The sequence below is a fragment of the Microtus oregoni genome, unplaced genomic scaffold (genome assembly GCF_018167655.1).
Source record: "Microtus oregoni isolate MIOR12 unplaced genomic scaffold, Mior012 000034F_ref0000314, whole genome shotgun sequence".
Taxonomy (NCBI): domain Eukaryota; kingdom Metazoa; phylum Chordata; class Mammalia; order Rodentia; family Cricetidae; genus Microtus; species Microtus oregoni.
In genome coordinates this window covers 22036127-22050035 of record NW_024543093.1, presented here as the reverse complement: position 1 = coordinate 22050035, position 13909 = coordinate 22036127, and the positions used below count along the sequence as shown (strand labels likewise).

The following is a 13909-nucleotide window of genomic DNA, read 5'->3' as shown; positions in this document are numbered from 1 at the left end:
TCTTACTAACACCCAACCATTTGTGTTTGTGAAGGCTGTTTGATTATCATGGGCGTGTGCCTCCACCTCCTCGAGCTGTCATCCCCCTGAAGCGTCCCAGAGTGGCTGTCACCACCACACGTAGGGGAAAAGGTGTCTTTTCCATGAAAGGGGGTTCCAGATCTACTGTTGGTGGGTCATCTTCATCAGGCTCTAAATGTAAGTAATGCTCCCTGTTTTGTTTTTCCGCAAATAAATATCGGAATAACCATCATTAATAAAGGCCTATAGTCAATGGTTGCCTGGTAACTATTAATATAAAAACATGAATAATTATCTATTATTGAATTCTACCACATTGTACTAAGGCAGACAGACAATAAAGAGGTAACCCAGAACTTATTTTAAAAAACTTTTATCACAGTAAATCGCGTTGAACTTTCAGCCTAGTTGGTCTGTGATAGAGAAAAGCATGAAAATAGAACATATTGCTTTTAATGAGGAAACAACTGTCACTTTAAAAGGATATACAGTCTTTCCTTTCAAAGAAACGTGAATAAAATGTGCTTTGAATATTTTATAATTAGGATATTCAAGATTAAAGTTGGAAAAATGATACAAGAAAACTCTTAATAAACATAACAATTATCCTAGGTTACTAGGAAAGATATACAACTGAATATATATTTCAATATATATTAAAGATCCTTACATCATTTCACAAAAGTCAGTAAAATGTAGATATGCCAACTTTCTTTTTTTTATTTTTTATTTTTAAGGCAATGTTATTTTACATATGGATCCCAGTACTCTCCTCTCACCTTTTCCCTACCCAACCACCATCCACTTAGAGAGAAAGAGAGTGAGTGACTTCCCATGGGAAGTCAAGAAAATCCTTCACATCACTTGAGGCAGAACCAAAGTCCTCCCCACCTCACCCCTGGATCTAGGCTGAGCAAGGTATCCATTCATAAGGAATGGGTTCCAGAAAGCCAATTCATGTACTAGGGATAAACACTGGTTCCACTGCTTGTGGCCCAATAAACCACTCAAGTCATACAACTGTCACCGACATTCAGAGGGGAAAGATAGTCAGTCATATGCAGGTTCCCTAGCTCTAAACCCATAGTCAGTGAGCTCCCACTTGCTCAGGTTAGCTATTTCTGTGGGTGTCCCCATCATAGTCTTGACCCCTTTGCTCATATTAGCACTCCTCTCCTTCCTCTCTATGACTGGATTCCAGAAGCTCAGCTCAGTGCTTATCTGTGGATCTCTGATTCTGTTTGCAACAGTTTTATGGTGATAATTAGGGTAGTTATAAATCTGATTACATGGGAAAGGAAGTTAAGGCATGCTCTCCACTATTGCTTAGTAGTTGGGGTCATCCTCGTGTGTTCCTGGAAATTTCCCTGCTGCTAGATTTCTTGCTAACTCCATAATAACTTCCTCCATCAAGACATTTCTTTCCTTGCTCTCCCTTTCTGTCCATTTCCCAACTTGTCCCTCCTGATCCCTCAAGTTCTCCTTCTCCCTTCCCTTTTCTTCTCCCCAATCCACTTCCACCCTTCACCCACCTCCCAAGCTCCCAATTTACTCAGGAGATCTTGTCTAATGTCCCTCCCTATGGGGATCCATGTATGTCTCTCTTAGGGTCTTTCTTGTTTCGTGACTTCTCTGGGACTGTGAACTGTAGGCTAGTTATCCTTTGCGTTATGTCTAACATCCACTTGTTAGTGAGTACTTACCATGTTTATCTTTCTATATTAGGGTTACCTCCCTAAGTATGGTGTTTTCTAATTCCATTCATTTGCCTGAAATTTTTAAAATGTTATTGGTTTTTATCACTGAGTAGTACTACATTGTGTAAATGTACCACATTTTCTTTATCTATTCTTCAGCTGAAGGATATCTAGGTTGTTTCCAGGTTCTGGCTATTACAGATAATGCTACTATAAACATAGCTGAGCAAATGTCTTTTTGGTATGAGTATGCATCCTTGGAGTATATGCCCAAGAGTAGTATTGCTGAGTCTTGAGGTAGATTGATTCCCAGTTTTCTGAGAAGCTGCCATACTGTTTTCTAAAGTGGCTGTACACATTTTCACTCCCACCAAGAATGGAAGAGTGTTCCCCTTACTCCATGGCCTCTCCAACATAAGCTTTCATTAGTGTGTTTTATCTTAGCCATTCTTACTGGGATAAGACAGTATCTCACAGTTGTTTTGATTTGCATTTCCCTGGTGCATATTCCCTGGTGGATAAGGATGCTAAACAATTCCTTAAGTGCCATTCCACCATGTGAGATTCCTCTGATGAGAATTATCTGTTTAGGTCTGTACCCCATTTTATAATTGAATTGTTTGGTACTTTGATGTTTAATTTTTGAGCTATTTGTATATTTTTTGAGATCAGTCTTCTGTCAGATGTGGGGTTGGTGAAGATTTTTTTTCCTTTCTGTAGGTTGCCATTTTGTCTTATTGACTATGACCTTTTTATTATAGAAGCTTCTCTGTTTCAGGAGGTTCCATTTATCAAGTGTTGATTTCAGTACCTGTGCTACTGGTGTTAAATTCAGGAAGTGGTCTCCTCAGCCAGTGCATTAAAGGCTACTTCCCACTTTCTCTTCTATGAGGTTCAGTGTGGCTTGATTTATGTTGAAGTCTTTGATACAGTTAAACTTGAGTTTTATGATGTTTGTGGCTATTATAAAGAATAACGTTTCTCTGATTTCTTTCTTAGCCCATTTATCATCTTTATAACAAAGGCAGAAGTCACATCCCAGAAGTGTGGTGCATGGAATAAATGACTGAGTTTATATAAATGAGCGAGTGCTCTTAACTAGAGAACTGTAAATATTATGAAACAATATTCCATTTGCTATTTTAGTATTGAATTTTACTTTGTGTAATGTTTTATTTTGAGCTTTCCATCTGGGTTGCTGGGTTATACTTTTGCTTCTTGTATCAATTTTCTAAAGTTGTAGCAATCAGGAATTTAGAGGCTACATATCTGGGATATCTGAGACTCAACTACAATGTACTTCTCTGTGTCTTTATATACATTCTCCTCCCTGATTAGACGTACACTAGTCTCACTAGATTAAGTCACTTTAATGACCTCAACTTAATGTTTTCTCTGCAAAGGCCAATTCACAAATAAGATGTTTTCAAGGTATGAGAAATTAGGGCTCAACATATCTTCTATAAAAATGTATTTTAATGCATAAGTACTTTATCACTTTTTATGTTTCCTTAAATTCCTTAAATCATCATGCTGCTGAGTTTGGCCCAAGAGAGCAACTAAAAGTCTATTTCTATAGTTTAAAGTCCTTTACATATAGTCAGTTTAGTAATGTTTTCAACTACTTTTTTTCAAGGTAGGGTTTTTCTGTGTAACAGTCCTGTATGTCTTGGAAATTACTCTGTAGAGACCAGGTTGGTCATGAACACACAGTGATCTACTTACCCCACCTACCTCTGCCTCCGAAGTGCTAGGATTAAAAGTGTGTGCTATCACTGCCTGGCTAGTCGCCTCATTCTTATGTTGGAAGTGTTTGCCATTGCTTCTGTTTGTATTGATAAGGTGTGTGTGTCTGTCTGTCTGTCTCTGTGTGTGTGTGTGTGTGTGTGTGTGTGCGTGTGTGTGTGTGTGTGTGTGTGTGAGAGAGAGAGAGAGAGAGAGAGAGAGAGAGAGAGAGAGAGAGAGAAACAGAGACAGAAGAATGAGAGAGAGAGACAGAGAGAGATAAGGGGAGTTCAGAGCTGGGGTCTTCTATAAGTTTCCAACTTTTTTTATTTTTATACTTCTTTTTAAAGTTTTATAAAAATATTTTGATAATATTCCCCCTCTTTTCTCAACTCCTCAAGGATGTACTCCGCTTTCCAATGATCCCAACATTTTACATTTTTCACCATCAAGAACACTTCTTGTTGGTCAAATATTTGTGAATAAGTGGTCATTCATGACTGACTTTCACCAAGCTCCACACTTGGCATTAATTCTCCCAGGAGGTATCAGTTTCTAAGGTTCTTATCCAGGGACTGAGAGTTCATGCCCACATACTCTTTCCATTCTAGGATTTGGTCTGACTTGGCTTTGTATTGGTCTTGTGCATGTTGTCATTACTGTTGTGAGCTCATATATGTAGCTGCATTGCTGTGTCCAGAAGACACTATTTCCATCTCCTCTGTCTCTTAAATTCCTTCTGCCTTCTTTTCTGCATGATATCTGGACATTCAAAAAAAGTGTGGTATATATGCTCTATTTATGGCTGAGAACTCTGAAGCCCTTTTTTGTCCACCTTGGCCACTTGTAGATCTCTGTGTTAATCACCATCTACTTAAAATTGATGATTTAATGGTGAGGTTTGAGAAAGGCAATAATTTCTGGTTATAATGATAAGTAACTGGTAATTACTTAATATTATGTTTGCTTAACAAAACACCAACATTATTTTCTTTCCATCTCCTATGGCTAATCAATACATAGGCTCTTCAACTAAAAATGGTACCAAATATGTGTTTCATCTTGTGGAATGGGACTTAAACCCAAACAGAAAAGTAGTGCTTATTCCCAGGATCTTTGTGCCAATATTGCAACTGCAGACATGTTTTTACAGGTTTTATAGTATTATAGCTCACAGGGTTCACAGATAAATAAATTTTTCTTCTTAAGTAAAGCAGACAATAACTTTCACCACTGTGAAATGGCAGATTAGTATCAGTTTGATTTCAATGTGTCCTATGACTCAAGTGTGAGATATGTTCAGCAAAATGTTCTCACTATCAAGTTATGGAGGGTAAATAAGAGAAATGGAAATAACCTATAAGATTTGGGAAAATATAGGACCTCACTATCCAATAATACCAAAAGAAGGAGTAACCCATTCTTGGCATTGAGCATGTTTATTTATTCATTCTTTTCTTTATTGTTCTCTCGTGTTTGGTAAAATTGTCTCAGCGTGTATTTAAAATTAAATATATATATATATATGAATAGTCAAAGCTAACATCAACAAATGAGAGAATATCTACAATGTTTGTCTTTTTTCTGTTTTATTCAACTCTGCATTACTGTTTGCAGCTTTATCTATTTTCTTGTACAATTATCCTAATTTATAGAAATAGTCAAGTTTTACAAACTTAAATCACAAATTAAAGTTCTAAATAAAGTGAAAAACTGTACTGTTATATTGGCATAATCTGAGTAAACATGATTTGTATACGTTTTGCTCTTTTACTGATAATCATTTCTCATTATTTAATGAGTTGACAACTTAAGAAGTGGAAATTAATATTATAACTCAGGTAGTGTTTGTTATTTCAGAATTTTTAATATGACTGATTTCTGCAGAGGAGAAAAATCATGTAAAGTAAAAGGCATTATTGAGATAATTTTCCAAAGGTGAATAATGATGACTGGCAACCATTTTAAATATTTTTTCTTTTTAAAAATTTATAGTTCCTTTCTTTTGATCACAATTATTATTTTCCATTTTTCAGTTTTTGAGATCACCAAGCACAAAGAAACTCTCTATTGAATTGTTGGTCCGGGGTGTCCAAGACACTTCTAAAACATTGTAGGTTAATGCTATTGCCCTTGGTTGTCCTCTGAATGTGGACAGTAAGTCCCTATTGTTAAAAACACCATGCATTCCAGAAAGAGGACCCAGAGCCCCATGAGCTGAAAGTGACCTGAATATCTTCTCCCTGAGGACTAGTTTTCATGGTACCAGATGGCACCATGCAAACTTACAAGGAAGGAGATAAACAATAATCCTACAAAGCTATAACATCTATGAAATCCATGAATACAAACAATGATAATGCAAAGAGTGCAGTAGTGACATGCATACCTTAGTGGTTACCAACAGCACTCTACTCACACATAAGACCCACTCAACAAGAGAAAAATCATACTCACCTGGTAGTGGAAACCTAGTCTATTCGCTGGGTCTAGCAATATCATAAGTCTTGGAGAAGAACCTACAAATCACTTTATGAAATCACCATAACCACTAAAAGAATTCTAAATATTTGCCCTTATGCCTATAGATATGTGTAGTCCTCAACCTTCATCAAGGAAACATCTCTTCCAGAGACAGAGATCATTACAGAAAGCCACAATAATGAATATCCATGATAGAACTCTCATACTAAGGCTCAGGAATCATGGAAGAGGAGTCTGGAAGAATGTAAGATATGGAATATGAGGGAGTTTTTAACAATTGTGTCTCCTAGGATGGACCTATACCCGTAAAGTCTCAAAAATAACTACCTAGACCTGAGCAGAACAAGGATAACACCAATAGACATGCTAATGTGGATAAATGAAAATATACACAATCTCAACCCTGCACAAACAAGTACAGAACAAGTACAGGAAACTAAGAATGATGAGAATGGCAGAAATTTTCTGCGCCAAGGAAGAGTATATCAATTGGTGATTCACCAATCAATCTTTATTATCCTTGGAACAATACATACAAATGACATTATGTAGATTTAACAGGTCATGTTTATGTATTTAGGAATATATTTCAACAAATAATGAAAAGAGGCCATAAATTATATGCATACATAAACACATAAATACAGTGCTCTAAGTCCATCACTATTGATTGTATGTTTATATGTTTACAGCTGACCACTTGGTATTGAATAACCAATTAGAGGGCTTCATCCTTGAGAAACACTGGTTATCTTTCTGTCAGTAGGCATTAATTTTCAGTAGCTCTTCATCTAGGATTATATCTTTTGAGAGGTTTCCCTATCTTCAATGGCATATCTCTTGATGTTCTTATTGTTCACACTTTATTTAAACAACTATTTTGTTGATATTTTGTGGATGCTGCTTTACTGACCTGATGTATACAAGATATAATATCATAGCAGATGTCCCAATCCAATTGCCCTTATACACTTTCAGCTCCCTCTTCCTTGTTGCCTAAGATTTATGCACAGGACTTGCATATCAACTGGGGCATATGCACTCTGTGCCCAGCTGTTCTCTGTATTTTGACCAATTATGGCTTTCTTGAATGACCTCCATATGCTGAAAAAGAAGTTTTTTTGATGAGAGATGAGAGATACACTTATATGTTGGTATCAGGATAAGCACTTAGAAAAAAGTTAAAGATTATAATGGCTATAGAAAGTAACAGAAGTAGGTTCTCTTCTAATTTTCAAATCTTCACCAGCAATGGAATGATCGCTGGGTTTATGGTATCAGACATTTATTACTTCCTGCTGAGTGTGCCTCCCATCCAATGAGATTGATGTTGGTTACCCCCAACACAAGATATCAGTGTCATTGTTGAACTTTGCAGACTTAAATATGATTTAAGTTTGAAACTTGAGAAGTGTTGATAATTTACCCTTGCTCAATAGAGTAATACAGACAGGGATTATGCACACACACACACACACACACACACACACACACACAGAATTCAGTACATGAAATATGTGTACTCAGTCTATATAAATTATGATATTAATTTTTGTAAAATTATATATATATTATACATTACATGTTTATAAGTATATATAATAAGAAATATTTTGAAATTTTAAACATAAAGAAGTCATAAATAAATAAATTCAATTAAAACAATTGAAAAGGCTAAATAAGATTAGAGATATTTTATGTATTTCTGTTCCTTTTCAAATAACAAACTTTATTTATGGCTAGAAACCAAATATGAGTGAGTACATCCCATGTTCCTCTTTTTGGGTCTGGCTTACCTCACTCAGGATAGTGTTTTCTATTTCCATCCATTTGTATGCAAAATTCAAGAAGTCCTTGTTTTTTACTGCTGAGTAATACTCTAATATGTATATATTCCATACTTTCTTCATCCATTCTTCCGTTGAAGGGCATCTAGGTTGTTTCCAGGTTCTGGCTATTACAAACAATGCTGCCATGAACATAGTTGAGCATATACTTTTGTTGTATGATAGGGCCTCTCTTGGGTATATTCCCAAGAGTGGTATTGCTGGGTCCAGGGGTAGGTTGATCCCGAATTTAATGAGAAACCGAAACAAGCCATAAATAAAGGACATTGAGCTTATAATTCATGTTCCTAGAGAAGCTAAATAAGAAGGTGAATCCAAAAACAAACACATAGGCATCCTCCTGAATATTAACCTTCATCAGGCGATGAAAGGAGACAGAGACAGAGACCCACATGGGAGCACCGGACAGAAATCTCAAGGTCCAAATCAGGAGCAGAAGGAGACGGAGCACCAGCAAGGAACTCAAGACCACGAGGGGTGCACCCACACACTAAGACAATGGGGATGTTCTATTGGGAACTCACCAAGGCCAGCTGGCCTAGGTCTGAAAAAGCATGGGATAAATCCGGACTAGCTGAACATAGCGGACAATGAGGAATACTGAGAATTCAAGAACAATTGCAGTGGGTTTTTGATCCTACTGCACGTACTGGCTTTGTGGGAGCCTAGGCAGTTTGGATGCTCACCTTAGGAGACCTGGATAGAGGTGGGCAGTCCTTGGGCTTCCCACAGGTCAGGGAACCCTGATTGCTCTTTGAGCAGATGAGGGAGGGGGACTTGATCGGGGGAGGGTGAGGGAAATGGGAAGCGGTTGCGGGGACGAGGCAGAAATCCTTAATAAATAAATAAATTTAAAAAATAAAAATAAAAAAAAATAAAATAAAATAAAAAAAACAAATAACAAACTTGTCCAACCTTCTATCACAGACATAAAATAAAGATTTATATTACAGATACCTTATCAAATTAAAGACATGTATGCCCATGAAAATTAGCTGCATTTTCTTTGTACGCAAAGTTTTCCTCTGAAGAAAAAGAATGAACTTATCAATATCTTCCATTAATTTAAATTATAATGTAAACGGAGGGGAAGGAGGACAGCTGATATCTTTCTGTTAACATAAATGACAAAATAAGTGACAGGTTATTATAAAAGCATGTACAAGAAGTTAGAGGTAGTCCAGTTAAATATAATAGATGATTATTGACTGCTTTTCTTAATAGTAAGACTTCCTGTGTTTGAGTCTTCTTAAAAAATCATGTCATTATAATGAAAATAAACATTACCCAAAGAAGTATCATTAATATTTTCAAAGAGACACGAAGCATCCCTATCCATATGCTCTCCAGGACCAAGCATGAATGTACTCAGATTTTGAAACTATCAAAACAGTGAGGTAAGTTAGCCAAAGTAGTTATATAAAGCCTATTAGAAGAAATTTGAATTAAGTTTATAAAAGTCAATGAACCTAGAAAATAAACCAGACACTGTTCCAAGAGTCAGTTTCAACGGAGAGAAAAGACCTGACTGTCTACTGTTCTGGAGTAGAATGTGTGTTCCAAAGTGTGCTGAACCTGTAACCCTTAATTCCTTCAATCCCTGCATGCATTTCTCTAGTTTCTATCTTGAAAATTCAAGCAATATTTATGCTTTTCATAGTTCTTAAAGGGAAAAATTTACTCATTTATACAAAGTTTTAGGCACATTCATTTAAATCATGTTATTTACCAATTCTGTTATTGTTACTGCATACTATGTTGTTAAAACTGTGGGAAAAGAAATTGCTGTGTGTAGAATATAGTAGTTGCGGTGGCATTCTTTAAGCTGTGTTTTATATCTCATCTTCAAAATGAGATCTAATCATAGAGTTATCCTTATAACTTTATTTGAAGCAAATACTTACTGTTGGCAATGCTTGTTAAACAAAATTATTTTTAAACATCATACCATAAGACATTTCCAAGCTCCATTAACATTCAGGAAGGACCTAATACTTCCATGGTTCAATTATAAAAGCCTATGAGCATAAGTCCTGCCTGTAAGTCAACGGCCCAACCCTGACTCTTCTTTCTCGGTTTATAATCAGGGTAACACAGAAGAAGAATGTTATCTGCTATACAGACCTCTGACTAATATTGCTCTTACTATCCCAGCACCAGGATGCAACATCTTTGCCAATTTAATACCAAAAAATCAAAATTACTACCAATGACCAAATAAGAATCCAGAATCCTTGTTTTCCATGAAACATCTGGCCTAGGCTTCCCTTCCTCACTATTCACCACACATTTTCTGAGCTGAATTGAAATCTTACTTCAGGGTTTCATTGCTTGTTTCCTTACATTTTTGAGACAGGGGTTCTCTGTGTAGCCTTGACTGTCTGGAACTTGCTCTGTAGACCAGGCTGACCTCAAACTCACAGAGATCTGCCTACGCCTGCTTCCTAAGAGCTGTGATTTATGGCAAATTCCATCATGTTCGACTTTCCTTAAGGTTTCTAAACTCATGTTCATGTAGTTTTAATTGAAAGTGCTCCGTTATCTTCAGAAATTTTTCACCAGCTCCATTGTATTACTTTACAAACCACCATTAGCAGTTTCTCTGTGTTTAAGTTCCAGTTCAGATAAAAGTACTCTGGGACCAAATTTAGACCTTCCTGATCTTGAGGTCACCACCATCCTGTAAACACAAACCAGGCGTTCATCTTCAATTTATGGGATTTAAGCCCTATAATTCATGTTCATTATTTATGTGTTTATTTTTATAGGAATGTAGTTAGCTTAATGTTCTCAGATATTTGTGGAATATGCTACTAAACTATTTTTTTATTTTTGAATTTTAACTTTGCTATTCATTTATTTCACAGTTAATATGAACCATATCATTGGCTATGAAGAAACTCAAAAATGAGCCATGGATTACACTTAGTCAGTCTGAAAGATGGGGTAAAATTCTGCCCTTTTCTTAAAAGTTCAAAAGAAAACAGACTTTTGTGTACTATCTCATACTTTATGGATATTTTTAAAATCAATAACCAAATCCCATAAAAATATTTTTTTTAATTTTTATCTAATTACACAAGTTCAATTCATCGGGACATATCACATGCTAAGCGTCATTTTACATACATGAAACAGACATTACCCTGAGGAGATAATATAACAAAACAAAAGTAAACATGACCCTTTATTAAAGACACTTATTATATGATGGTCTTATGATAGTGAGAGGAAGTTTTGTTGTCAAGTAATAGAATCTTTTCACTTAGTTCTCATTATATTATGTATTTATGTTCTTATATTTTATAATAAGTTGTTTACATACTTTTCACATCAACTATAAATTTCATGAGTTCAGGAAGGCAGTTCACTATAAATAGTTCATGGCTTAGGGGTAAATAGAAACTCAGAGAGACATAATCTTAGTCATTCTTCCTTAAACTTGATGCATTGCTTCTGTTGTATGTAATGTAAACATATTACTTCTCTTATAATCAATTATAATCCACAAAGTAACTTTAATAATATGTACTTCAAAAAGTATTTAAGAATACATGATGGCCATACTTATCATGAGGAGTAAATGTCACTGCTTGTAAATATTTCATAAACAAATGCTAGATGCACAGATGCAGGAAGTAGATAATTGATGGACAGTTAGTAAGCAAAATGTCCGGATATTTCATTTTTTTCTCATTATAGAAACATACAGAAAATTTTATTAGGAATCTGTAAACCTTATGAATAAATGTAATATATGTAGTTTAGTTCCTAAGAAATTCTTTGAATAATAATTGCTTCTACTTATTTTAGCAAAATTCTTCATAGTTTGGCTTTTGAAAATCTTTGCAAGATTGGTAAACAGCCTCTGTGTATTGAATCACCTTAAAATAAATGAATGAAAGGAAAAATATATAGATGCAGAAACAGATGAAATGAAGTCACCACTAAGATTTTCACAAATTCACATTAGAAAAATTAACGTTTATCACTTTTCTTCAAGTACCTGAAATAAATAATGTGATTAAATAATTAATAGAGAAAGAAAAATAAACTGATGATTATATTTTTTACATTGTCAAACTTACCTGTCACACAATAAATGTAGTAATGTTTATAGTTAGGAGACCAAGACTTTACCTTAAACTTGATGTACAGTTTGTCTGATTCCAATAGATTATGGAAATTACATCCTCTGGCTTCCTATTAACAAAACAGAAAGAATAGAAGAAGTGATTAATTTCTAGGCAAATTTATTTTCATATTTAGATATTATACCAAATATTTCGGAAATAAAAATTATGAATAAATATTACTAAGTATTAGTAAAGCTTACAGGCTTACAAACATAAGTTTTATAAATTGTTGACATCACATATGATGCTGATGATGTGGGACAACAGACTAACCCTTACTTCAAGCCCCTTCTCTAATTCGAGCTTAGTTCCATGGTCCACTCAATTCATCTAACACAAATATCTACTCACTTTATGATTTAGAATCCTGGGTCACCTAAAAGTCCCTTGCGATATCTGCCAAGCACCTTGACTTTTGCTTGGGTTGTGCTGTAGACACACCCGAATAATAGAGATTTTCTTCTTGTTACCAAACTACTACTAAAAAATACTTCACCTCCAAATAATCTTTGAATACATACATATAAGTAACGCTATATAGAATGAGCCAGTTATATTTAGGGATTGATATGTGTATACATATAACATTATGTCCTTAAGAACAAATAATGTAAAATGAAGCTATGGATTTATAAACAAAGCGAGAAAGGGTCTACTGGAAGTTCTAGAGGGAGGAAAGGTTAAAAATAGAAATTATGTAATTATAGTATCAAAAAGGGCAGAAAAAAGTAGATTTGCAGCATTAGGAATGCTAAATATTGAATATCAAATATATGCTATAATCAAGAAACCAAGAGTTTCAAAAATCTAGCGCTATGATTATGTATTTTGTCAAATCTTTGCTTGATTGTGTTTTGTGCTTTGAAGAATAGTCACAGATCAAATTCTCATTAGGTATCACCCTCCAGTCCTAAACTGTCTTAAGTAAGTGCAACATAGTTACTACAGGGCAAAGTCACCCCCAGATAAGAACCATTGATTTACAGGCTTATTTGTCTCTGAATAGACTGGAACCAAATGTAATTAAAATAAATTGAACTATTTTTCACTTTGTACATCAGAGATGCACATGTAGGCAGATGGTGTCATACTGCATGTCCAATTTCCTTTATAGATCAGATCTCACATTTAAAAAAGGCCCAATAGTCATTTTCCTACATCAAAATGTAATACTTATCACAAAATAAATTTCCTCTACAGAAAACAGATCTATAGTAATTTGATATGACTTTACTTTTTTAACAAAATTCTACAGTGATACTTTAGGAAAATACTTCACTTTATCTGTGTGATGGAAACTGATTCCTATTTTCTCAAACACTGGTCTTCCATCCACAAAAGTTAATGTATTTTATGAGCTAGTGCTGTTTTCAATTATCAGTCTTTGGATGTTATTTAGCAGTTTTAAACTCAGACACTATAATTATACATAAAAAATAAGTTATACTTAAGAGGCCAAACACTTGTTTTTTCTGTATGCTTTATAATTTTTATTGGATAACTTATGTAGAGAGAAGTTTCCCTTCGAAGATACCAGTACTACTTCTCCTAAAATACCCTGTACCATAAACAAGTGGACATACTTATATTAGAAAAGGGTTGTTTGTTGTGCATATTAACTGTATATTGAGAGTATGCCAGCTCTTGTCCGCTCGCTGCTTCTTCTTTCCCTTTAATCTCTTTGCTAAACTCCATAGTCACATGCTCAGCCACCCAGTTTTCACCTGTGCTTAGATACCCTACTTAGCACTAGTGCCTTAGTTCAATGTAGTCAACCATCACACCACCCATGAACCATTCTCTCAGTTTCAGTGAATCCCTAATTCTTCCCATCATCCTACCCATTTTTCCAATTCAGTCTGGTGCTCTAAGATGCCCAGCAGTTGCCACTATGACTTCCAGAACCAATGTTCACCTCCTCTTTCAGCTTCACTCACTGCTTTCTTTTAGTCTCCTTCCACTTATTGTTTTTCCTCCAGACATATTCATTCCATTTCCT

General features: G+C 35.1%; 1 protein-coding gene across 10 annotated transcripts in view; it reads left to right on the top strand.

Annotated features, from left to right (window-relative positions):
- The window catches only part of Ralyl (RALY RNA binding protein like), an 816282-nt gene that overhangs the window by 727410 nt on the left and 74963 nt on the right, over window positions 1-13909 (top strand). For all 10 annotated transcript variants that reach the window (XM_041630372.1, XM_041630373.1, XM_041630374.1 and 7 more), the window contains one exon: window positions 35-198. In XM_041630372.1, coding sequence (XP_041486306.1) covers window positions 35-198 — 164 coding nt within the window. The remainder of the gene's footprint in view (window positions 1-34; window positions 199-13909) is intronic.